Source organism: Phycodurus eques, chromosome 14 (assembly GCF_024500275.1).
Source record: "Phycodurus eques isolate BA_2022a chromosome 14, UOR_Pequ_1.1, whole genome shotgun sequence".
In the NCBI taxonomy this organism is placed as follows: Eukaryota; Metazoa; Chordata; class Actinopteri; order Syngnathiformes; family Syngnathidae; genus Phycodurus; species Phycodurus eques.
Window position 1 is genome coordinate 16797493 of NC_084538.1, and position 27136 is coordinate 16824628.

The 27136-nt window shown below is 41.7% G+C and overlaps 1 protein-coding gene across 4 annotated transcripts in view; it reads right to left on the reverse strand.

Annotated features, from left to right (window-relative positions):
- runx3 (RUNX family transcription factor 3) overlaps positions 1-27136 on the reverse strand; it is a 63642-nt gene that overhangs the window by 17475 nt on the left and 19031 nt on the right. For all 4 annotated transcript variants that reach the window (XM_061695563.1, XM_061695565.1, XM_061695564.1 and 1 more), the window contains exons 3-5: positions 16532-16773; positions 15911-16067; positions 14533-14637 (exon numbers count right to left, since the gene is read on the reverse strand). In XM_061695563.1, coding sequence (XP_061551547.1) covers positions 14533-14637; positions 15911-16067; positions 16532-16773 — 504 coding nt within the window. The remainder of the gene's footprint in view (positions 1-14532; positions 14638-15910; positions 16068-16531; positions 16774-27136) is intronic.

The window sequence follows — 27136 nt, forward strand, 5'->3', positions numbered from 1 at the left end:
ACAGAAAAGGTTGTTGTCATATTCACAAAAAGTCAAAAGTAAATAATAAATGCGATAGGGAATGATTTGCTTTGCAAAGTCCGTTCATGTTTACCAGTTTAATTCACAAGTCACACTGGATGACGTTACATAAGGGGTCAATGTCACCCTGTTTTCAAACTCCAAACACAAAAATATTGTTCAGAATGGTAGCAGACCTTGAAAAAATGGGCCAGACTCTAGTGTTGCCCTGGCTGCACCTGCTGTCGTGTCACCCGCAGATAACGCCAGTAAAAATGCTAGAAATTATTTCCTGAGAATTGTTATTTTCCTTGAATTGTCAGACAAAAATATATTGACCACACACATCCAACTTTGACTGACAAAACACTTAGTGATAGGGAAAATCCCAGATAGAGCTAGAAGAACATGCAGTCATCAGTATTTGGTGTGTTTGTGTGAACATCAGCTCACTTTTAGCAACCTTAATCTTTATGCAGACCCCAGAAGACTAACCCACCCCTTTGCCTTAATGTTAATTTAAAAAAACCTATTATAATGGCTTTTATGTGGACACTCACATGTCTTCTTACATGTACACACACCCCACACTTTAAATTATCTGGACACACCTTTAATGTCCAAGTCCGGATGAGAGTTATTCCCTCTAATGGGAGGAAGAGATTTTAATGTAACTATCAATGCGCCAAAACTGTGTGTGAACCGCCATGTATACATTCTGTGGTTTTCTCATTGGCATCTCTGCAGACTACCCTAATGTGAAGTAATGGCTGGATTTGAATATTTTATCACTATATAAAGGGGGCAAGGCAGACGGACCAATATGGATTTTGCCCGTCCTTTCTCTCCCTGACCCATGGGCAATATATCTTCACTTGGAGGCTGACCCATGGGTAAATTTTCATCTCGTTTACCGCTCTGTCCATTTGGTTGTGCCCACCGCCTCCCCTCCATCCCCTCTTTACCAACAATATAGAAATATCAACCTCCCTATCCCCCACCACAAACACACAAACAGTACGTACGCAGACACACACGGTGCTCTGGTGTGTGTGTGTGTGTGTTGATATAATATTATCTGAAGTGTATGCTGGCCATCTTTTAAACATCAGCCCCAACGCCTCAGTAACAAAGAGTTTGTGTGTGAAAAAGAAGGACTCACTAATGACTCATCTGTCTGAGCAGACACAGCAGTTCTGTTTATTTTTTGGGATGTGATTCCGCCCATCAGGCCAGCCTGTCCCTAGGATCATGTTGTCAGCACACACGCTGATACACGATGTGGACAAAATTATTGGGACAGCTGGCCCTTACATGTACAGGAAGTGGAACTTGGTCCTGTCTTCCAATCCCCTGGGAGCATTTTCTCTAAAATGTTGGCGTGTCTGTATGTGAATTATTTTTTTGTGCATTTATCCAGAAGAACAATGAGAGCTCAGAGGTCACTGATGTTAGATGAGGGTGCCTGATCAAGTTCTTCCACACCAATCAAGACTTTATGAGCCTTGCTTTGTGCACTGGGGCGCAGTCATGCAGGAACAGAAAAGGGCCTTTACCAAACTGTGCCAGAAGCATAATATTGTCCAAAAATGGCTCGGTATGATAAAGAGATTAAGCTTAAGATTTAGAGGAATTTAGTGAAGGACGGAATAATGTCGCGTATGTCTCAGTCGATAGGGTTTGCAACTCAGTTTGGGCCTGCTTGTGTGGATTTTACGTGAAGACTCTAAACTGACCATATGTGTTCATGTGAGTTGTTTGTCAATTTTTGTCCTGTGATTGACTGGCGACTACTCCGGGGTGCACCCCGCCTGTCGCCAACAGTCAGCTGGGATCGGCTTCAGCCCACCCGCTACCCTCATGAGGACAAGCGCAATAGAAAATGGATGGATGGGAACCAAAAGGACTAGTTAAGACTGATTAGAAGCTAAGTAAAACTTTTATTCATATGGTTTGTTTTTATTCACCAAAGGTCCACTTTTGTTTTAAACCACGATCGAAGGAAAGAATGAAAGTCAGATTGTCTTTTTCCCCTCTTTCCTCTCTCTCACACACTATGACACACGCACACAAACATGCACACACAGTCAGTCACCCACACTGAGGCTACTGTCTGGTCTGGGGGCTGCCAGGGGAGGAAAGCCTCCAAATATAGCCCCTATATGTGTCCTTCTGTAGTTATTAAGAGATTTACACCACCTCAAAAGGATCAGGTCAGGGAAATGATACATCCCACCGATCACTGGTTGGAAAAAAAGGCAGACGGGCAGGAAAGAAATGATAATTGGCCAGTTTTTTGAAGGCCGCAAGAGGAATAGTGTGCCTCTTTAGTGATCATTCAAACTGGCCACAAGTACACACACACTTGAATCCTGCTTCCAGAGGAAGGTTATAGTAGGGTGAGAGGGTTATTTTGGGGGGAGCGGAGGCTTCATTAGAATGACGCCTGGAGCTCATTAACACGGGGGCCACAGACGCTGTTAACACCTCTAATCAAGCGGGAGGCGACGTTAAAACGCTCTCCCTCACCTTCTCAAATGTTGGCTGAAACGCTCTCACTCAACCTGCTGCTTCTGTCTCCTGGATACTTCACAGCTGAATTGAGTTAGAGTGGGTGGAGGGCAGCACACTACATTTTCCAAACACACATGCAAGGATGATCAGTTCTTTTCGCCTTTGCTTCTTGTGGTTAATTTCTAGTAGTAGTAAATAATAGCTGTCTAATACGCCGTGGTTCTCCCTCCAGTTCCAAATATCCATTTTCTATTCCGCTTATCCTGTTCAGGGTTCCAGGGAGCTATCCCTGCTGACTTTGGGCGAAAGGTCAAATACATCCTGTGATTATATTACAACTAGTCATGACTATGAACTCTTACAAATGGAAACACTATTTCCCAATTAATATGACTACAAATGATAATAGATAAGCAATAGTGAAGAGAGTGTGAGCTTTGTTTTTGACAGAAAAGTTCTTTTTTTGAGTGGTGTACGCCGCACACCTGCCAAACCACCACTATGCTGTGACGTGAAGTGGAGACGCAACTTGATGACGCATGTATCATGGAGGGAGTGCCGAAAATGATGACATTTAAATTCAAAAATCAATGATCACGTTTAAAAAAAATAATAATTGGAAAAACGAGAACGGCAACATGCAACTCAAAGATAAGAGACACAACAACAACAACATCATCAAACGTCATTCATCACTTGGAAACTACAGGTCAGCTACACTAACTTTAGAAATTAGTTTACCGATCGCTGGTCAAATGTCAACTAATCTTCATGTCAGTTATGAACTGACAAGACATTACGATGATAGTTAATACGGAGACTGGAGTGGTAAACGATACCATTAAAAAATATGATTTCAAAAATACTGTCTAATCTGTGAACATGTACCTTACGTAACCTTGTCCGCCATATTTGATGTGGCAGATCTGTCCGTAAACTAAGGTAATGGACTAAACTTCATAAAGGAGCTACTTACAATGTGTACAAAGTTAATTTCTCTCATTTAATCATTCACACACACTAATATATTTGGGGAAACTGATTTTAAAATCTGCTAATTACATATGATTACTCCCACATAAAGGATATTTCAATATTTATCATCACAATAACAGTGTGACTAAATTGGTAGCTGTAAACACTCATGCAAATGTTAGAAAAATAACCACGTGTATTTTTCTAATTAACATCAGCAGATTTTATTTAATACTCTGAAGTTGTTCATTTAGCCTTTATAGGTCTAAATGCAATTAATTGTGTTGTGATCAGTGACAACACATTTTATTAACACTGCAATATATGTTGAAACTGAGCAATTTTGTATGATTTAACTAATTAACTGGCTAAAACCAAATAATGATGTGACATACAGAATAAATTTAGTCGGGACTCCAAATCCTAATATAAATATGCTCCTCGCCCCCAGTTACTTAGCACCGTGTGCTGTTTAACTGATAACTTGCTTCTGAGCAATTAGCTACAACATGGAATGCTAATAAGTAAATAAAAAAATTTTTCTTAACTATTACAGATCATTTGTGAAGATTGAACCAACTCAGTGTCTACTGGCCGAATCAACGTTACTCATATGCATATCAAACAAAAAAAACCCTTGTATATTACACATGCATTGTTGACAACCTGTATCTATTAGTTTTTTATTTTTATATTTTAGATAATCAAATTATTTAAGGTTTTTATTTTTAAAGCTAGCGCTGTTATTTCAAAAATGAAAGACAAAAAACCCCCCAAAAAACAATTCTATTCAATTTCTTTTGTAAGCGTACACAAATCGCAAGCGACAGTGTAGGGCCGGTTTTGTTTGTAAGCAATAGTTTTTTTTTTCCTGCTCTTCGGCTCTCCCTCGTTCTAATGTCCATTTAAATTTTGAGTCACTGTGGGAAATGCAAGTCAAAAGCTAAACGAAGATTTTTATCCAAGACACTTTTTTTTCCATTTTTGCGCCACACTAACAAAACGTATCTAACAAAACAACATCATTGTCTTGCAATAAACATTGTCTCGTTATGTTAGTGTGGCAAAGTTTGTACGAGGGTGGCACACCACACGTAACAGTAACACAATTGATTTATATATAGTAGTACAAGAAGTGACTTTCGTTTTTTTTTGGCGAGTCACGCGCATTTTTGTTGGGCAAAGTTGAAGCTGGTGACTGTGGGTTGTCATGGTATTGGTGCAAAAGAAAACTTTACGCTTATCGCTGAAGACCTTGTATACATTTTTTATATCTCTGCTTTTTCACCCGTATCTCACAGTTTCCCCTCATGTTCAGGTTAATACTTTGGCTTGTCGACCCCAGTTGCAGCAGCGCATCTGGTGCGACCGCCAACGTTTGACTTCTACTCTGCAGGGCAAGAGGGGTGCCAAAGATCCACTGCAGCCCCTTTTCAGAGGGGTTTTTGTGGTTGGATGAATATTTTATGTGTCAGGGTGCACTTAGGAGAGAATGCCCTGTTTTTCTTGCTATGATATCATAACCACAAGATAGAGCTGGGAGAAAGGGGCCAGTACACACATGAGGCCTAAACAGTGGCGCTCAATATGTAGCCAAGCCGAAATGGACGCTGTAGATTTACTAGCCTCCTTTCTGAATCCTCTGAAAGCATTATGGAAGTCTATGAAGAACAAATAAAATGCTTGATATAAAATGTCTGGTATTAATAATGTACTGAGAAGGAAAGGGTGTGTCGTCGTCACCCTCGCTTTGTTTTGTGAGTGTTACATTTCCTGATTGTTTTATCTTCCCTGCAAAATGACTTCTCATGTAGCATGCACCTCTGCCCTACGCCGAACATTTAGTGGTAGAGATGTGAAAAGTTGTTTTTCACAAGATCAGGTCACCACAGTGTTTGAAGACAGAGCGCGTTAACAGCAAACCTGATGGAGTCCTGGCCAACTTTCCCTCCACAAAGCCTCTATCAGACCAACATGAAGAGGGTATTTGCTCACTGCGACCGTCGGGCCTTTAACGCAGTCGCCCCAAGGTGGAAAGCTCAAATACTATGACATATTCCCTTCCTTCATCCTCCACTTTGGTCCCTCTATATGTGTGTTTGTCTCCATTGAAAGAAAGAAACATGTTCCCCGTGCACAGGGAGACACAGTAAACACAAGCTCTTTTTAGTAAAGGGCTGGGTGCTTTTTCGGGGGCAAACTGAAACTCTATCTGGACAGCAAAGGGCAATACGTGCTTTGGCCCAAATCCAAGTCTGCACCAAGTATATCTGAAGTGTAAATATTTGTATTTGCAATATAAATGGACTTGATAGGCAGCAGATAACAGGCTAGAATTGAAGTTGACAGCATGAATCACACATTGAAATGAAAACCATGTCTGGACCGCAAAGTCAGTGGCAGGCATGATTGATCGAGGAGTAATAGGAAATACTGTATATCACGTTGTTATTTTGGAGATACCCAATTTGACTTGCACGAAAATGTACCAGTTGAAGCAAAAGCTCAGCTGTGGAACCTGATCCAGTTTGTTCAATTGTTAAAGTGGAGCAACAGTTGAAGCGTGTGAGCAAACTTCCGTTTCAACAAGGTTTCAACATCTGTTGAGTAAAGTCATGCACACCTGTCTTTCTCTTCCTCCTGAGCCCCTAACAGCCTTGTTGCTACCCTGCCTGTCTTTCCGCCTCTTTTTCTCGAACTTCCCTTTTTGTGTTTTTGCTTGCACCAACCAACACAGCTCAGAGTGGATCACCGCAGCAGCACGCAGCTTGGTGCTCCCAAGGCCACCAATCACACGTTTAGGTATTTCGACTGGGGTAAATCAAAGTTCTTGTTTTGAGGCTGACCCTGAAGGATGTGGGTTTTACCCTCGGTTGGTGATTGTGGCTGTCTCGTCTGGGCCTAAATGAATCCATGCTCGCCACACGCAGACATTACACAACTGAAAGCTCATTTGCATAAGCGTTTTCTAAGACTTGGCGCATAACACACATTTTTATTATAATTGAAAGTGGGGGTGCAGGATGTGTGCAAGAAGCCAAATTTGTATCTTTTCAAACACTCTGGTGTCTTTTTTACGCCATTATCTCACCCTCCCTTGCCGCAGCGCTCCAGTCCCTCAGGCAGATGCAGCATTCATCTCGGGGGACAACAGCAGTGTGAAAATCCCCCTCCCATTAACGGAAGTTGCTACATGAAACTGCTTGAGCAGAGAGCGCAGCCTTCCTTCTCTGATAAGATGATAAGGCTCGTTGCGTGTGTTTGTGTGTAGAACAGCCAGTGTCGCACAAGGGCTGGCCTACAGGGAGGCAGGTTGAGGCAGGCAAAGAGAAGCAAGGGGTGCCAAACGCACCCAGATCCCCGACCAACACAATAGCGCCCACAGCATACTTCAGACCAATCGGCCGTCTTTTGTCCTGCCTCTCGGTGATGTGTGTGCATGTGTCTATCTTCGAGAATGGACTTGAGACGTTTACGAGGATATGAGCTGAGCTTTTTTTCAGGGGTTTTTTTTTTTTTTTTTGGTGGGGGGGGGGGGGGGGGCTGTTTGCCTTTCTCATTGGTGCTTGTGGAGCACAGACAGGAGCCCAATTGGGCTCTAGTGACACATTATATTAAAGCAATACAGTGGGCCCCCGCATACTTGCAGTTCGGCACCAGTGGATTCACCTATTCACAGATCTCTTTTTCAATTTTAAATTTTTTTCCTTTTATTTCAAAATATTTTTCAATTTCTTCTTTTTATATATATTTTATATTATATATATATATACACCCAAAAAATGCTTGAATAAGTAGGGATACACTACATTTTCATGATTGGTTCCCCCCAAAAAAGAAGAAATTGAAAAATATATATATATATATATATATCCATCCATCCAGGCGCTAGAGCCTATCCCAGCTCACTTCAGGCGAAAGGCGGACTACACCCTGAACTGGTCGGCAGTGAGTCGCAGGGCACATATAGACACATATATAACAAACATTCGCACTCACATTCACACCGTCACTGAGTGGGAACTGAACCCACGCTGCCCGCGCCAAAGTCAGTGAAATATAGTGAAAATCACTATTTTCACTATCCGCGGTCCGGCCGGGTCCTTATCCCCCAAGAATAGCGGGGGCTCCACTACACTGCTTTTGACTGGGCTATTGTGTAGCTTTAAAGGTGAATGGCGTGTTGTGTTTGTGAGTGCATATGCAGTATGTGTCATTGGGAGAAAGGTGGGGCCTCACGAGGCTGTGGGAAAGGAAATAGATGCTGTTGCTGTCACATACATAAATGCAATGCCAGTAGAAGTGTCAAACGGCTGTAACACGTCGGTGCATACTATCCCACGCACAATATCGTGCATTTGACCCTCTGTGTTCATGACAATTCAGTCAAAGTAAAGTGTGAAATATAAAATGTGTGACTTTTTTCCACTGTGCAAGCATGCGAACATAACGTGTCACTTTCGCACTGTCACTACAGGTGGAGTCACAAAGAATGGGCTTCTCTTCTTCTGTGATATTTCCTGCACAGTTTTACACGCCAAGGCTTCCCTCTGTGTTTACCCGCAGGATTACAACCTTCTGTGCTCCTGGAATGACAAAAAAGACCTCGCTTCACCTATTATTTGCTCACTGTTCCTAACCAATAAAGCCTGAAGAAATAAACATCCAAACCACATGGTGGTGGTACACAAAGTCCTTTCCAGTAACCAGCAGGTGCTTACCCCCACCACACACACACATACACACACTCCACTTCACCCCTGCGCCTGATGCCTCGGCGAGAGAAAACGGTTTATTGTCATAATGCAGCCGAGGAGAAAATATCCCCCCACTCATGGGCCATTTATTTTTCTAAATGCAGATCGGAACTTTTATTGAATTATGCCTGAAAGCTTGTAATGGGTCCCTCCTGTGTGGGTCCGAGTAAATATGGAAGAGCGAGGACACACAGAGCGAGCATTTTACTTCCCCTCGTAGGTAAGTAAACAGGAAAGACGCTTGGCTGGTGCATTTAGCAGCTCGAGGGGAGCTGGAGGGAGGCGGGAAGCGGCGTTGGCGGCGTGTCTCGGTCATTTTCTGAAAATGTCTTCCTCGGCGGCATACTTCCATGATCGCAATGAATTCATAGTGTTGTCTGGGGCCTCTGTAAATAATTTGGTAATTCATAGTGTGTCTGGGAGTTCTATCTGGCGTCAGCAAATAAAGGGTGGAAATTTTAGTCTGAGTGGAAAAAGAGAGGGCACTCGAGCCTGAGGCTATTGTGGCTTTCACAGACATCAGCTGGCTTGAAGAGCACATATTACACTCTGTGACTTTGACCATCTTTTTTCCCCTTGTAGTTGGAGAAACTTTGTCTTTCTGCTCCAACTTGCAAGTGCTGCTAATAGACAAACGAGTAGTATGTTTTCTATGTTTAGGTAAGTGTTTAGGTCAACGGTTATCACCCTGGCACCCGCATCTTTCGATTGTTGCTAAGTCGCGACCCACTATTACACAAGGAACAATAAAGAACATGTATTGTTCCGAAACAGCCCTTGAAAATGTAGGAATATCATATCCTGACATGTTTAAAGTGCCTTTCAGAGCACCTTATTAAGAAACTGAGGATGAACATAACTGCATGTACCAAATTCTATATTTTGGCACTGAGCTCTTCTTTTTAGGAAAGTGCAACATTAACAGTTTAGGAAATGAGGGCTGCAGACTACAGCAACTGCAACGGTTTTAACAGTCTGAATTATGCTCTCATTTTTTTACTACCTGTCCACGACCCATCCAAAATGGCCCTGCGACCCACCACTTGGGAAGGTGTTAACTGATTCAATAAAGGGGTCAACTGCTGCGGGCACCGGTAAAAAAAAATTGGTCTAATAATACACTACTCCCAGCTTATGAAAAATCAATTCAAACTTCATGAAAAAATGTGTCTTCTTTCACACATGAATCCATAAATGAAGTTCGAGTAAAAATTCAACATTCATTCAAAAGAGCATACGGACATATTTGGACAACATTTGTCAACCATCACGAGTGTAGGATTTTATGATGGACTGCTGTTAAATTGTATTTAACATACACCACTACATTCCACAAATGTTGGTTATCTTTGCCATATATTTTGATCACCGAATCCAAGTAGTTCTCCTAAGAAGTAGAAAGAACTTTACGATCACCGGCCACTACCTAAACTACTGCATGATGTTGTTTCTCTTATCATATGCTGCTTAAAATCATCCTTTTCTCATCTCTGTGTATGAGCAAATGCTACCTAGACATAGATCAGCTGATAGTGTCGTCAGGCGATGTCTCCAGGTTATGCAGTATATCAGCCAGTCACAGTGCAAGGAAGGCATTAGCAGTCAGGAAAGCACCCAGCACACGCCCTCCCCTGGCACTGATACACCCGCAGGCCTTTCTTTCAAAGACACCCATCTCCATTTTCAAACATCAAAGTTGCCTTTGAGAGAGCAATTCGCACTGAGGCCCAGCCTTTCATGTGATTTGTGGAGCAGGGGCGTGGCCAACGGGGCGCCGACTTAAAGCGATGGAAGCACCTGGCAGGTGCATGAGCGGCGACACACACACACACACACACAGACACACACGCGTACACACACAAGGGGCAACAACAACCACACAGCCTTTTGTTGACTTTAGGGAAGGACTGCAATATCATAGGAAAAAGAAGCAAATGTCATTGTGCGTCTATTTGCATACTTTGTACAGTATGTGTGCCAAATGCAAATAGCCACACACACACACACACACACACACATATACACAAAGCACACACATTCGGTCGTGTTTTGTTGCCTGTATTTATTCGACTGGGTGTGTAACAGCTACCTACAACTCCAGGAATATAAAAGCAGACTTGGGGTATGCGTGTGTGTGTGTGTCCATGTGTGACTGTGTATTCATATATTATTTCATGTTTCACCGCATGCTACGCCTCCGACATCTTTTCTGTTGTTCTTTTCGACGGCTCTAAAGGTAATTTGGGTGTTCGGAGAAAAAAAAGCATTCACAAGCCCATCTGAATTCACATAAATTAGTTAGAATTCGAGCTGTTTAGTTTAAAAGCTGAAGTCACATTCAGAGACTTTCCACAGACGAGCATTTCACGTTCACTTTCACGCTTCTATCTGCCTCAAAAAGGTGACATACAGTCCAGGGTATACACGCACAACCCACTGACATCAAAAAAGTGTGAAATCTGCTTTTGCAAAGACAAAAATGCTCAACGTAGAGCTAAAAGAAATGTCAGGTTTTAATTAAGTAACCAATAAGTTTCATTAGATTTTTGTGATTGTAGTTTTCAGTGATTTACGATAGCCTTGTACAATAATGGGGTTTTGTTTCTAAACTGTTGCCTTAAGATTAGAAATAGTGAGAAATCTTCTCTCACAGTGTCAATACTGAGCATTATGTAAAATCGTTATATATATATCTATTTGATCAGATCTCCAATTTTACCTTATAAAGTGTCTGCTGAGTGTCCACCTTCCACATTTTTATTTTTATTTTTTTAGAATGTGATGTCACGAGCTGAAAATACAGACGCAATGACTTCATGAAGCTTCTGATTCATTTGACAGTGAAGAGCGCTGCAGATACAGAAATACAAACAGTGCACTGCACCCCTCCCTTCCCCACCGCACCATGAGTGTATCGGGAGCGGCTGATCTCATGCATAAGTGAGGCAATGAGAAGAGCACCCAAAATATAGTTGGCGGATTTATTGGTGAGAGGAACCATGCAAGGGCGTGTGGTTTGAGGGAACTGATAGTAGCGACAACCACCTTTTTTTTGCGAGTGTCTGTTGGTTTTTGCCAAAACTGCTTCTCAGAAGAAGAAGAGGGGGAGCTTTCAGTTGCGACAGTTGTGCTTCCAGTTTGGCCTCAGCAGAAGTTTGATAATAATACGACAGATAGATCGAGTGGGGTGACGCATGCCGGATGTGTGATGAGGAAATCAGCAGTGAGGGAGACAAAAATACTGAGCTGAACATGTAACTTTATTCTGCGTTCGGGGAATATAATCTGTGTGAATTCACAGCCCAGCATAATGAAGATGACTAGTGTGCGCCTATATTTTTCTTACACTATAGGATGACATGCTGAATCATCATTATGATTAAAAACCATATACACTCCTTCAGTGCCATGCGAGCACACACCTGCACTGCCAGGTGAGCAGGGCAGAGCCAAGGCTGGTTTCTCTGCACTGCATTGACGTGCACATGAGGCGACATAGCAGGTGAAGGCAGGAAAACCTGGATGAAGCGATGAACACCGAAACAATGTATAACTGTCCTGAGGATCACATGTGTCGTGAAAAAAAAAAAAAAAAAACATGCAGTTGGTTTAATGTGTTGGCAAAAGTGTTTTTTGTAAAGATTAAAAAGTTGGCCAAAGTGCCTCTCTGCCTTTGGTCTCCTGTGCTTAGAAAAGAATCAGGTTTTTTTTATGGTCCTGATCATTTCTGAATGGGCATGCATACTCATGTTCTTTGTCGTGACATGACACGACTGATATTCTTTCAAAGTACTTCTTGTTTCAATAAAAGACGCCCTTTGTCTCGTCTTATATTTCTCTTTTATAGTTCATTTTTTAAAAAAAGGACTTAAAAGGGCATTTGCTTGAAATAGAATCGCTTTGAAAAATGCTAATAATTTTCTCATTTTTTTAAATTGACATTGTGGTTGTATTTTGCAGCAGCGTAGAAGTTCAAAGAATCATCCTGAGTGATGTTTCTTACATTCAAATGTCATGTCTATGAATAAAGAAACCAAAACATTGGAAACGCTTCTAAATATAAACTGTGCGCATTTGTGTACCACTACATCCATAAGACTATATAGTTTAACAAAAGTCTAACTCAAGCTCTAAGACACTCTCGAGCAAAATGGAGCATTATTCATATTTTTGCAAAAAGCAAATTCTAATACAACTCTGTATTGGATGCCATTAGATTGTGTAGCTGAACCGAATGTTTTGAGTGGCATTTGCCAAGTGCAGTAGCCTGCACTCAAAAATGTTTCAACATCTTAAACGACTGCATATTATATTGACTGAAGCCCCATCAGCTTTGGCAGGGACCTAAATCGGTCCCGTCCGATATTAAACCGTGTCACCTTTTAAAAATGGGTCAGTGTAAAAGAAGCGTGGCCACGCTGACGCCTCAGCTAGAGCTGCAACATTTTGACAGGCAGGCAGGCAGGCAGGCCGGCAGGCAGGAGACGTCTTTTATGCATGCAGTTATTTCAAAATGAGACGCTTGCAGATGCACATGTGAATGCATGCACACACAATCATATTGAAACTATCCACACACACACACACACACACACACTCACTGTTTATTATTATCGAGTCCCTCCCTGTTTGCACTCACTGTTCTCTTGCCGCTGCAAATAGCGTGCAACCTTGCAGGGGTGCATGGGGGGGGCGGGGGGGATGTCAGTGGGTGCCGAAGACCCTCTCTGAGTGCCCCCCGGCCCCTCTGCCAGGCGTACACCCCCCCGTGTGGCACTTGATACCTCTCTCTCCGTGCTCTGTTATGACTGAAGTAAATCCCCCCCCCCCCCGTCCCAAATATCCCTGTGCACAGACATGAGCACACGCCTCAGCTATCTGCCCGTTTGGACCGCTCCGAAACCCTCCACGCTCGAACCATTGAAACTGGGTCTCTCCATAGGAATGGTCATGAAATCCTACCCATCCCATCTATCCCACCTTGAGCTCATGAAGAATGGCACGCATTGGCTGCATCCATCAGGCCCTGACTCATCGAAGGGCTGCTCTGCTTCATTCCTCACATTAGCAGTATTAAACCACATGTGAATGTGAGCTTTAGGAGGCACGCCTCCCTGCCGGGGATGACACTTGGGGGGGAGTCAACCCGCATGTTAAATGACGATCTACTTACAGCGTGTGGTTGGTCAAGTATGACTCTTGGTCTGACTAGAAGGTAAAGACGGTCTGGTGGGTCGAGGCGGTTATCTAAAGCCACGTTACCACCAAGCAGTAGAATTCAGTGCAACATGGCACAGGACTGTTTGTGCCATAAAACCCAAATTATGGGGTGTGTTTGCGAGATGACTATAGCTGTGTCAGTTTTGAAAAATACGATTGTGAGGCAATGTAGCCCACAAAGGAATCCAATAAAGATGAGGACTCTAACAATAAACAAAAAGAGGACAGCTAGTATTTAGTGCTATTTTTTACTAGTCGTGAAAGTTTACGCAAAAACTACTCAAGTGATTTGCATGAAATCTTGTGGTGGGATGGTACGTGTCAAACAATAAATGATTGTACATATTTTTTAAATCTGTACAAAAATAAAAAGAGTGGATTATTTGAAATTTGTTATACTTTAGAGTTACAATATAACAAACCCATCCCGCCCCAGAATACAAATGGTCGTCCCTTCTGCCGTAATCCTTACAGTTGACATAATTTACATAACATATCAGTCTATCCATCCATTTTCTGTACCGCTAATCCTCACGAGTGTCGCAAGCATGCTGGAGCCTATCCCAGCTATTTTTCAGCTGAACTGGTTGCCGGCCAATCGCACGGCACATACGCAAATAACTCATCACATTCACGTTCACACAAAAGGACAATTTAGAGTCTTCAATTAACCGACCATACTTGTTTTGGAAATGTGGGAAGTACCCGGAGAAAACCCACGCGGGCACGGGGAAATCGTGCAAACTCCACGACCCCACATTTTTTGTCTATTAACTTTTGACCTTGGCAAAGGACAGCGACCAACCACGTGTTAGATATTAGTTTTAGCCTTTGCCTTTTTAGTGCTACAAGAAGACAAACGTTTGTCTTTTTTCCCACTCGGGTTGCCACTCAGAAGTGCTGATTCTCTGATGACCATTCAACAGACTGCACTTTGTCAAGGGACTACACCACATCAGCTGGTACCCCAAAGGCAGCCTGCCAAAATTGTTTTAAAAAAACAAGTTATTTTGATAAAGCGTGTTAGCACGTGTGTGTGTGTGTGTGTGTGCGTGCGAGTACTCACTTCGTGGTTCACGTGGCCCATCCACAGTGACCTTGATGGCGCGGTGGTATGTGGCCACTTGAGGCGGTCCGGTAAAAACTGTGATGGTCAGCGTGAAGCTTTTTCCTGCACAAACAGCATTGCAGCATTTACATGTATGATTATACAAATACTTTGATGTCATTTATTAAAACCCTTTGTTTTTAAACAGTTCATTATTTCCTCAGCCTCCAAACGTCGGTTGCTTTCGTGTCGCTGAGGCCTTCGGCATTGAAAAACGATGAATGAGAAGAATGCAATTGAGACCACCTCAGTTGAGGGCCTGACAGTGGTTATATGAGTTGGATTATTGAGAGAATGTGCTCCAGATTGCCTGAAAATGCTCACAGTGATGGTTTATTGTTCAACAAGGCGGGATCTTAGCCGCATCTGCATCCAAGTCAGTGGAGAGGAGAAGTGGGGGGTCTCGTCCCATACAGACGTGGGAGAGACATTGCGTGTTAAAAAGAGACTGTGTGGGAGGAGGAGGGAGGAGGGGGGGGGGGGGGGGAGCAACGATGGTGTTAATTTACTGCCTAAATCATATGTGTGGGCTACCTTACAATTTAAGGACAATAGGCCGCTTCCATTGTTCAGGAACTTCAGAATAAAATACACAATAAAAGCCCCCCTATTGCCAAAATACTTCTAAAGCGATTTAGGAAATAATAAAAATAATAATAATAATAATACAGCTGGAAGAATTCTCAAAGAATGCAAACATTAAATCTATTCTTACTATGATATTACAGAGGCAGGGATGCCAGGGATCTGGAAAAAGAATTTGGTCAATATGCATCAATATGCGCAATGAAAAATATTTTTTTAAAAATTTGTTTTATTTTATTTTATTATTATTTTTTAAGGGCCATTGTCAGTTATGGACACTTAAGGGTCATCAACCACCGACGGTGTCCCTGAACATAGGCGTCATCATCATTATAATTATTTGTTTTAAAAAATAATATGGCACAAGAAAAATGCAGCGCAGGTTTATGCATTAACCTCGAAACAAAATAGGTCTGCAGAAAATGCAAAGAAAAGATGACTTGCACCACTCATCCATCTGTCGGGACTGCACCGCACGTGGACAGCGAGCGGGTCGCCCCACGGATTGAGAACATCTGCGTGCACGACACGTCAAATGCTGAATCAAATCATTCTACATTTAGAATCCTTGCAATGTTTAATCTTTACTACAACAACAACAACAAAACAGGAGGCGTAAAGGAAAAATGATCATGATTAAATTGCTACTTTATTTTGCAGGTTATTATTATTTTTTAAATTCTATTTCATATTTTCCTCCGGCGGGTTCCTCAGTAAAATTCCTTGGAATTGTAACAGTGCGTGTATTCACCTCGTCCGCTTCTCCCAACGAAGCGCAGGTCGTTGAAACGGGCCACTTGGTTCTTCATCACGGCGGAGGCGTTCCTCAGCTCGGCCGAGTAGTTCTCGTCGTTCCCGGCCATGACGGTGACCAGAGTGCCGTCAGGGACATCGCCGAGGGCCACAACCTGCAGGGGAGGAGGACACCAAAACAAAAACAAAAACAGGGGGACCGTCACCGTGGAGCTCCAAATCATGCATGCGAAACACAGGATCCATTATTTCATATATTCCCTATTAACGTGCATGTTGTGAAATGGCAAATTCTCCAACAAAAAAGACAGTTCTGAGTCGTTTTCATTATCAAAAAACGTGTATCAATAAATGCTGATTTTTAAAAAAATATATATTATTATTATTATCGATGCAAACGTGACGGCAATTGCGTTTGTATGATCGGCTGCATTTCTACAAAATGTCACCACGTCAATTGCAAGCTGCGGTTGTTTTAGTGCATTTGAAATAAATGTGTTGCATCCAGGATGGGATCAGTAATGAAGTAAGTGTCTAAAAATATGCGATTGTCTCATGCGTTCATGTGTTACATGCCGCTTTACGCATCGTGTTGACAAAATCATTTGGAACTTCTTGCCTTAAACGCCACGGGGAGAGTCTTGTTGCACCTCCAGTGGGACGGCAGGACCGAGCACAGGAAGTTGGGGCTGTCGGTCCGGACCAGCTCGCCGGCGTGGTCCGCCAGGACGTCCACCACATTCCTGGTGTCGGGTCTGGCCCTGAGCGGCCCCGGGGTCGCCATGGCCCCGGTGCCGTCTACGAGCTTACTACAGGTGAAGGACGTGGAGGGCGGCGTGAACCGTCTGGTGGTGGGCGGCTCTACGGGAATATGCATCACAACAACAGCTCGGGTCAGTGTCAAACTGACGGGAGGGTGGGTGGGGCGGGAGGGGGGTGGTGGTCGCCTCGGGGTCTGCTAGTGCCTAGTTAGTCAAAATTGTTTTCGTCAGCGACAAACAAATCCAGCCGTGGTGGTGGTGGTGGTGGTGGTGGTGGTGTAAAAAAAAAAAAAAAAAAAAAAGTCCAGCTGACTTAAACGTCTTAAATAAAGCAAAATATCGTAAATAATAGTTGATAGAAGTCGCGTCAGATCTCACAAGACTCCAATAAAACCAGCTAAAGCCACACTGAAACTGTCGGGAAGTGTCCTTCTCCCGCGCGTAAAACGTGCGTCAAACTTTATTTATCCGGGTCCTCGTCAATTAAAAAAAAAAAAAAAAAAAAAAACAACCCCAATCGAGGGGTTGCCGGCCGCCTGCAGAGATTTCACTCCAAGTTATCCACCGCAGAGCACATGAAGGGCGCGCGAAGACGTCGCCAGGCTGAATGGAGAGCTCAAGAGTGCCGCGTATTAGTTTACCCGAGTCATTTTAATCTTTAGTGGTCGGGAGTGTGGAGACGCTTTCCGCCAATCGAGCTTCTGGGTTGGGCTTGCAGCAGACCAATCAAAGTCGCCGCCGCCGCCGCCGCCGCCGCCGCCGCCGCCGCCGCTTCCACAAGCCTTCAACTGCCTCCAGCGCATCTCTTTCTTAGACGCTTCGAAACCGGAATGGACGCCAAATGACCAGAGTTTACGCTCTTTCAATTAAATAAATAAATAATAATAATAAAATAAAATAAAATAAAAAACAATACAAAAAACGTACCAACATTTTTTTTAATATTCAATCACATATAAATACTGACTCAAGTCGCACACGCACAGAACTGCTGTATTTTATAGCATTGAACATTTCAGTCAGACAAAAAGATGTTTGTTAGATTATGTGAGACAGGATTTATTTTTATTATGACGTGTCAAAGCAAACATTTGCGCCAATATATTGAAATACGAGCTCGTCATATATTTCTCTTTCATCTCAATGAGGTTTCATGCTTCTCACCTTCCCTTTGAATGCAAATACATATATTTGTCATCAATTGAAAAAATCAGACCACAAATAATAATGACTCGACTACAGTTGAGGCAGTGAAGCAAATTTGGCAAATATGTTCCACGCATCACACAATTGAATTTATTAGAGATTATGAAACCATACATACAAAGCTGCGTGCCGTTCTGCTTGCACACACTAGTTGGCGCATTTGCCTTTAATTTCAAATGGCCTCCGCGTGGGAGAGGACACTTTCATCTCTTCTCGAAAATAGATCAAATGAACTTCATTAATACCCACTAACCCAAAGAAGCTCAACTATAAGAGTTGTCAATTCAGAAAATCTATCAAATAAATACATTATATACATTTCTACGATCTATCTAGAAATAAAACCCCTCCGTGATTTAGAATTGAAAGGATCTTGAATTCTCTGCATTTATTCGTTCATTCGTAGCACATTATTCACAGATAATTCAATTTAAACTGTTGATCATTTCATTAAATAATCGATGTGTGGGAACTGCGTTTTTTTTTTCAGTACACGCCTCACAATATTGTATTAAATCAGGCGTTTTCTGAGAGACATTTCTTTTGTTATTTATTAGAATGGTTCATTTGTGAATTTAAAACATAAAATCATTTATGGTTTAAATGAAATTAATATGATCACTGCTGAAAGAAAAACAGGGTGTTAACCACCAATGCTTCGAATGGAGCAAGCATGTACAAGACTTCTTTTATAGCATTCAAATTAAACTGCTTGATTTCTTTTAACATGTTTAATCGAAGTTAATCTCGTTGATTAATAACGTCGGTGCTGTCGTCGTCTTCAGAGATTATTGTGACAGTCCTCAATTATTCTCTATCACACGAACGAATGAGAGCCACGGGCTTGCACACACACGCACACACACACACACACACACACACACACACACACACACACACACGCACACACAAAGAAAATGAAAAGAAAAATGTTCTAATGAAGTCTCACCGCATGCCAGTGACCTTTGTAAGTGTGTTTTAATCGAGCGGCAATTGTCAAACTTCAAAATACATTCTCCCAGTCGCAGTGCAGCCACACAGGCAGAAATGATGGTTTTAATTTTAAAATTGAAATTAAATCGTTTTAGTTTACGATGCATGATGCATGTAAAAATAAATGCAATACAGTACATGCAAACAAAACGTGCTGATATTTTTAAATCGGCTAGATCTCGGTCTGGATCTTTTTCAGTTCATTTAGAGAGAGCAGCAGGAGACCATGCAGGAAAATCCCTGAAATGTTAGCACTTTTTTTTTTTTTTTTTTTTTTGCAGGCACCTTTTTTTTCGGAGTGCTTCCTAAATATTGGTAAAATGAAAAGTGCTCCATACAGAATATTTCCTCATAAGGACCCTTGGGAGGAAAAATGGAAATGTGTAATCCCCACAATGTAAGACACAGTTCTTCCCACTCACACCAGCGTCACCGCGGCATTCATGAACTTATTATTATTATTATTATTTCCAAATATTAATCCCTCGTGGGGAAGTTGAATTTACACTCTGCTGTATATTTGTGTTGCACACCATACAGAGAAGCAGCACACACACACACACACACACACACACACACACATATCCATGCATACATGGAGCGATGTCAGAGTGAAAGGGGCACACAAGTAGTGCTGTAGCCCTGAACTGAAACCCAGTTCGGTGTCTTGCTCAATAACTCCCCACAGCAGTCAGGATGCAGAATAGGAGCTCTCCAACAGTAGTTGCTATTTTCTGGTTTGCAGCGGGAAACAAACTGGGACTCTCTCGTTCCAAAGCCCAAGTCCTTATGGATGACCACACAACCTCTATTTCTAGTCAGGCTCAATGGAGACAATGCTAATACTCGAGATATTTCAGTCATTGAGCTGGTTCATTATTAAATTGTGACCACACACTCCAGTTATACGCCACGGCCTGGCCTTAATGTGCCCTGTCACATTTAGACCTCGGCATTTCAGCATGCACTTTCTACAGTTTCAGCCGCATAGGACGGAGCTCGCCACGGCTCTGAACGACTTTTAATGATTTAGGTGGGTCAGGCTTGAAATCAAGACAGAACTGCTGGAGGACATGCAAAACCTCAAACTCACCTCAGATAGGCCCCAGCATATGTGAGTGTTCATGTGTGTATCGTAATACATTTGTCCAGCGTCATCATACACGGTTTAATGTAGAAAAGTAAAAGTTGAAAGTGTTTTATCGTTCTTTGTCTTTTAATAATAATAACCAATAACTTCTTCTACACTATCAACAAAGGTATGACTTCATTGGTTAGTATATTGTGAAAAATGGTGAGCTTATTTTTGCACTTATATGGGCGACATGAATATTAAATGTTCTTTGAAACATTGCTTGAACAGTTATCGAATGTCTTATGATCACGACAGTTTGACCCTGTTTCTATTGCCATTTTGCCATCACAATATTTGCCTCAGTCAACCTTGGAGATTCAGCTGCACTGCTGTCCGTATCAGGCACGTGCACACACAGACCCCAAGTGACACTTACGCACCGGCCCTTTTGACCTGGATGAAAAAAGTGCCCTTTTGCTGCAGCTCTTTTTTTTTTTTCTTCATTCATCAATATTTGAAAAAAATAAAAATGACCCTCTGTGTAATCAATTCAACTCAAAGTCCTTTGATATCTGACAAGCATTTGAGTCCTTTGGAGAATTATACATACAGTATGAAATGATATATGACATTAATGCTTTGGAGTTTTTATGTACCCTTCTGCGGACTAATAGCTTTGAACGATGAGACCCCTCTGATGCTGTGGAATGTCTCTGTGGACCATGGCTTGTGTTGTAAGATAGTGATGGCAAAAATGTCAGGAAAAGCCTACTAGAAAAGCTGAGATTTATTTTGGGTTTGTTTAGTGGTACTTTATATGGTTCTAGTTGTGTGTTGACTCCCATTTAACATGAGTTTGAATGTCTGCCCAAGAGGGCGTGTGCACTTGTGCTACTATGTTAACTCACTTGTTTATTTTTACCATACTTCTCCTCTCTAAAATATCGATTTTTTTTCCAATTGAGTTGTACAGGTGATAGGCGAACTCATCGTGGGAAAAAAAAAACCTTTCAAAATGATTTATCTTGGTCTCATTTTTATATACCACAAAAACCTGCTATTAAAACAGGGGTGTGTAGACCTTTTATATACACTGTAGCTTCTCTTCACCTTCCTTGTTAATAGTTGTATTATTGACTGTGATGGATTGCGTTAACAGAAATAATATAAATGATATACAGTACTGTTTTTCTTAATTGTACAAATATTTTTGTATGTTTTGCTTGAGCACCCTTGCGCCTAAAAATGTCTGGACACATGCCTGGTCTGTGTTGTGTTTAATACCGAAAACAAACTTAATATTCTTAGGCTCACATAAGTGAAAGGTCTGAATGTAATGACTAATGCGACTAAAACCTAAATCAACCTTATTTAACGTTGAACCATATAGGTCATAATGTAAAGACGACTAGTATTGGAATAATTCGGGTCATGCCTCTATGGATGCCACCCACTGTGCCTCAGAGCCACTTAAAAGTCACTTTGAAGATGGGCGAAACCTCAGCCATGTGAATCCTCTCCCAGTTTCGCATTATTCTTTTTTTTTCAGCTCGATAGAATGAATCTATTAACCTGTGTCAACTTTTGGGCTATTTTCAGACCCGGCAGACTAAGACTTTGGAAGGGTAACTATTCATTTGGAGAGGGGGCTGTGGAGCCAATTAGACCTAGTTTGAGGTTGTGCGATGACCTAAGACAAAGATTTCTATCTTTAGAGAAGCTGTGGCCGTCACACATTTCTGTACATTCACAAATTACAGGGCAGGCTTTGGCCCTCAACCCACTGAATGCATTCCTTCCCAAAAGTGTCTGCTCAAATTTCATCTGGAGGTTTGTGCTCAGTGGAAATATGAGTGCTGTGAATGGACAACTATGAAATGGTGTTTTATTCCTCTCGGATTAAATTAGGACCACTTCGGGGCTCGGGGTATTTTTTTGTATGAGTGATGAATTCTGCGGTGACTCTGGAACGTTGAGCTTGTTTACTCGTTCGTCCTCGTGAGGCAGTAAGCTATGGATTTGACTTTTTCTGCTCCATATAGTGGAGCTGAGTGTCTGCGATTAGATGATGGAATTCACCAAAGCCATTTGCACAGGTCCCCTCAAAGCCACATCATCCATTTTCGACAGGAGCGGCTAAATTTATGTTGTTGGCATTTTGGACTCGTGTTGCTCTGATCACGGCTCTGGTTTGACCACACTGTAAAGTGTGTCAGCATGTCATGTTTGATGGTCATGTTGATATTCTACGAGAAGAAAAACAACTGAGCAATTCAATTGTTTACATTTAATTACTGTTTTAGTTTGAATCAGGAACAAGCCGTTTTTGTCAATAACTCTTTAATTGAGGGGAGGCTTTTGACAAAAGAGTGTTGGTTTGCCCTGTGTTCCAGACCACTGAAAGTGACTTTAGACTCTTCGAAGTAAGTCTATTTTATTGCACCCCCAATTTTCGGGGTACTATGAATGGGGTGGTACCCTCAAAGACACAGCCTTTGTATCCTTGACATTTGGAAACATAATATAGTTTTTACACCTTTTCACCCTGGAAGAGGTACAAATACAATACTTACACTGGAGTCCAGTGGGGCCCGATACAGTACATTAATAATGATAATAATAATTTGGATTTATACTGCACCGTTAGGGGACAGAAATGGACCCTACTGTACATCTATTTCTGTCAATCTTACTATAATTCAGTAGAGTTGGCAGGCAGACATGCAGGCTGGCAGGAAGTATACGCACAACCTCATTCCTGAGACTTGTTTTGCAAGATTGATTCTGCCTTAAGATTGGTCAAGACAGGCTTGTTTTTTTTAAATTGTGATAAATGTGTCAAATTCTGTAGACAAATAGAGGTGATATGCTGCAGTCATGTAATCAAAGTCTGGGAGTATACGTTAGGACAAAAGGTGGGCTGTCTGTCTGAACATGCTACTAATGTTGTTCCGAGGCTTTTCTTTGTGAGCTCGGCTGGATGTGGTGCACATTTCTTTTTTTAAATTCACATTTGTTTTGTTCTGTTGGTTTTGACCCAAAAATATGGACAAGTATTGGTGGGTTATGCTGTCACAATAAGATTTCTATTGAAGACAATTCATAACTTGCTGCTGGATGGTATGCTGAGCTAAGGAAGAAAAGAATAGAAGTCTTGCGACACTCAAATGTCTATACTGGAAAAACACTCAGACCAAAAAAGGGTGTAACTTGCATTTACAGACCTGTCCAGAAGTTGAAAAGAAACAAAAAGGGAAAAGTTTAGGCCTATCATTTTTGGTAGATTATTTCTCTGTTGTAACAATGCTTCTTGCCACTGCATTGTTTACAGTTGAAAAAACTGTTTATTTCCTGTCATTTCCCTTTATTTCTCATGCTGGTCACCAGCCTCGTCACACTCTCCTGTGGGATGGCACAACACTCACTCCTCAACCAGAAGTTGGCTCAGATCAGGCAATACGGTTGTGCTAGTCACTTTAGCACGAGCATTGCCCCAAAACTGATCTCACAAGGGTTCACTTGGGTTAAGTTCCGGACTGTTGGCAGGCTACTCCGTTCTTTTTCATGCCAAATTGTGGACAGAGAGATTTTTTAAACTGATGGAACCATCACAATTTCTCCACCAAAACGTGTGAGTCTACTGATGCGGCAGTCTTCATAGCATGCTCAGGATACACAACTGAACATAACAATGCTCCAATGCAAGTGTTGTCAACACAAGGCTAAATGGGCGGTGAAGAGCTTCCATGGCGGGCCTCCAAGGAGCCCTGTGGGAGTTTGTTCCCCGATTGTCTGGGCAGAGAGCTGGGTGCCATATCGTCCCGCAAGCCTGACTCGAAATCTGTAGAATACAGCCCATGTTTCATGAAAGTGCTGAAGGGGTTAGGAACCAGTCTTCTTGAAGTGTGGTCTTCTTTGCACGCCACTTCTGTCTGTCTTGACCTGCTGCTTTAAGTGGATTTAAGCCATTAGTTTGGAGATGGTACTTGGGCTCACACCAAATAATGCTGGAACTTGTTTTTAGCAGAAGACCGTTTTGAAGTTGCCCTTTTACACAGGCTTTGTCGAGATCAGGCATACGTGGCATGCCCATTCTTGGGGCAGACACCAAATGGCCGCTTTAACAGGGCCCACACTCACAGATATCAGGCATATGATTGTCATCACCATGGGGTACCAGAAGCTCAAAACGAGAGTCAACAGCAGCAACAGAATGAGTTGTTTGACATTGGCCATTGAGATATGCCACATTTTTCTTTTCCTTTTTTCACTGACATTGTAGTGACTTCTGTGCACAGCATGGGACTAGTTCCCTCTCAGCGACGGTGTAAATGCAAGTGTGAATGGTTGTCTGTCTCTATATTGACTGCTGACCAGTCCGGGATATAATCTGCCTTTCACCTGAAGCCATCTGGGAGAGGCTCCAGCTCCCCGCAACCTTGAAAAGGACATGCGTGACCAAATGGATGGATGGATGGATACATGGGCGCAACGTACATACTCAGTTTTGCTGCTTTTCCCACACATCATGTTCGTTACAAATGGGGCATCCTTTAAAAACAGGCTGAATTTATTGGTAAGAAGCAGCCATCCATCCATTTTCTGTACCACTTATATCCTCACTAGGGTCATGCGTATGCTGGAGCCTATCCCAGCAGACTATGGGCGAGAGGCGGGGTAGACCCTGGACTGGTCGCCAGACAATCGTAAGGCACATAGAAACAACCATTTGCACTCACATTCACACTTACGGCCAAAATCGAGTTTTCACTTAACCTACCAGAGTGGGACGGTGGACGACTGGTTATCATGTCTGCTTCGCAGTTCTGAGGACCCGGGTTCCAATCCGGCCTCGTCTGTCTGGGTGTTTCCTCCCACATCCCAAGAGCATGCATGGGAGATTGCTTATTTTGCATCTTACATGCAGTTGTCAGTGCATTGACAATTTTCCCTCAATTGCTGTTCTTATTTCTTGGTAAATCTTGGTAATATTTTACATCATCATCATCTGTTCACTCTGATACTAACACTATCATTACTACATATTTTCCGACTCTATCTCTACGTATAGAAACTGTGTATATATAAACTGTGTATATAAGTACTGCATATGTTGTTGATCTCCAAACGTGGCAGCTAAATACACTGGAAGCCTGACGAATTGGGATGAGACAAACACTGGAGCAGACATTGAGCCCATCGGCCTCATGCATCTTTAATACACTCCTTACGTTCTATAAAAGGTGCAGAGTGGAGCCGAGGGCTTATTAAAGCCTCCTGAATCAATTGAGCAAAATAATGGCTGTTGGGGGACAACTCCACCTATGTTTATATTTCGGTAAATTGATTTTTAAGGGCTTAATTTTGAATGTGCTAAACATGATGCTGTGTATCTAATATGTTATTGTGTGAATGCTTGACTCTCTGCAATTTTGCTGTTAATAGGAGAATACCATTAACTTGTTCTGCAAAACATTATAGCATGGCCATAGCTATTTGTCTCAATGAAACACACACACACAAAAAAACAAAAAACAAAAAAAACAAAGCAAAATACTTAAATTTTCTATATTATTATCTTCATCTTTATCTGGAAAGGACACGGATTTGAAACATCAGCAGCTGTCCAAAGGGGACCTTGTATGCCTCATTGCGCAACACAAATGATTTATTCCTTCAAATCAGCCACAACTATAATGAAAAATGAAAAAAAGGAATGAATAGAACCACAGTAAATAAAATAAAATATGATAATGACATATGCATATTATTGCATATTTTATTACTGAATAAAATACTAACTAACCACAACCAATAATATTAATCATAATCATGTTATTGTACTTGAAATGTTAACCAAAAGTGCCCTAGAAAGGACAAAAGCACATTGTCACTGTCAAGCTGAAACCTCCTTTGACTAAATTTGGTCATTTAATATTTTTTCCCCCCACAAATCGCTCCTATTGGTCAGATACAGTCCCCATGTGGGTCGGCTCAGTTTTGTTTTTGTGTTTTCAAATTTTTTTTAAAATTATTGACCAATCTGAAGTGTTGAATATGGCTTGCTCTTTTTGAAGATGCAATGTTAATGACTCACCAAGATGAGAGGATTCTGCACGACGCCAGCGATATGCATATATGATTGTGATAGACAGTTGTCGTGTATGTCGTAGAAGTACGTGCAGAAATTATGGAGGCATTTTGCCTAAAACCTCTCTTCGTAGTTACACACAGTATCCGACACATTATGTGTAATTTAACCATGTCTGAATTGAATATGTGAACGGAAGGCATTTCTGGTAAATGATTATACTAGCTAGAACAGTAGCATACTATCCTACAATGCAACAGTGTTGACAGCATACAAAATTAAGCACTAAATTAAGCACTGGCAGACAGTGAACAAGGCAGTGCTGGCATGACGGTGCCACATTTCTAAATGGGCATGTGGGGATGACATCATTGCTGTGTTTTGTGAAATGTCATTTTGTTTTTTCAAATGTTGTTGTGTAATGACCCGGATTTTCCAAACCATACAAAGTAAGTGCAATTAACAAGCATTGGAAAATGGGTTTGGATATATATATATATATATATATATATATATATATATATATATATATATATATATATACATATATATATATATATATATATATATATATATATATATATATATATACATATATACACAGTACTGTTGAATAGTAAAAAAAAAAATATTACGTTTCTCTTGAAAAATTACTATTGATCCACATTGGAATTAATTCAAATTACAGTCTTTATCATGTAAAGATATTCATATAGAATACAGTATTCTTTTACATAGTGCAGGTTTAGTGTTGTTTTATCTACAATTAAGCTTCTAAATAAACAACCATAATCTGTATAATGAGATACCCTCAGATATTGGATTACCCTCATTAACCCAACCTCACCTCCCCCCTCTCAGCGTGTCACGGTGGCTCCACCCTCACATCATCCATCGGGTACACTCACCCAATGATGACAGTTAGCGGTCTGTGATGTGGTTGCTGGGCCTGTTTATTCTTTGGAAACCTACTAAAAGTAGCATTGGAGTATAAGCTCACCAAAAGGCCCCCGTGCTATTATAGGAGCACTTTGGGCAGACTTTTGATCTGGTGGGTTTGTAAATAAGGACCCGCCTTACTGCGGCCACTGCTTTTCC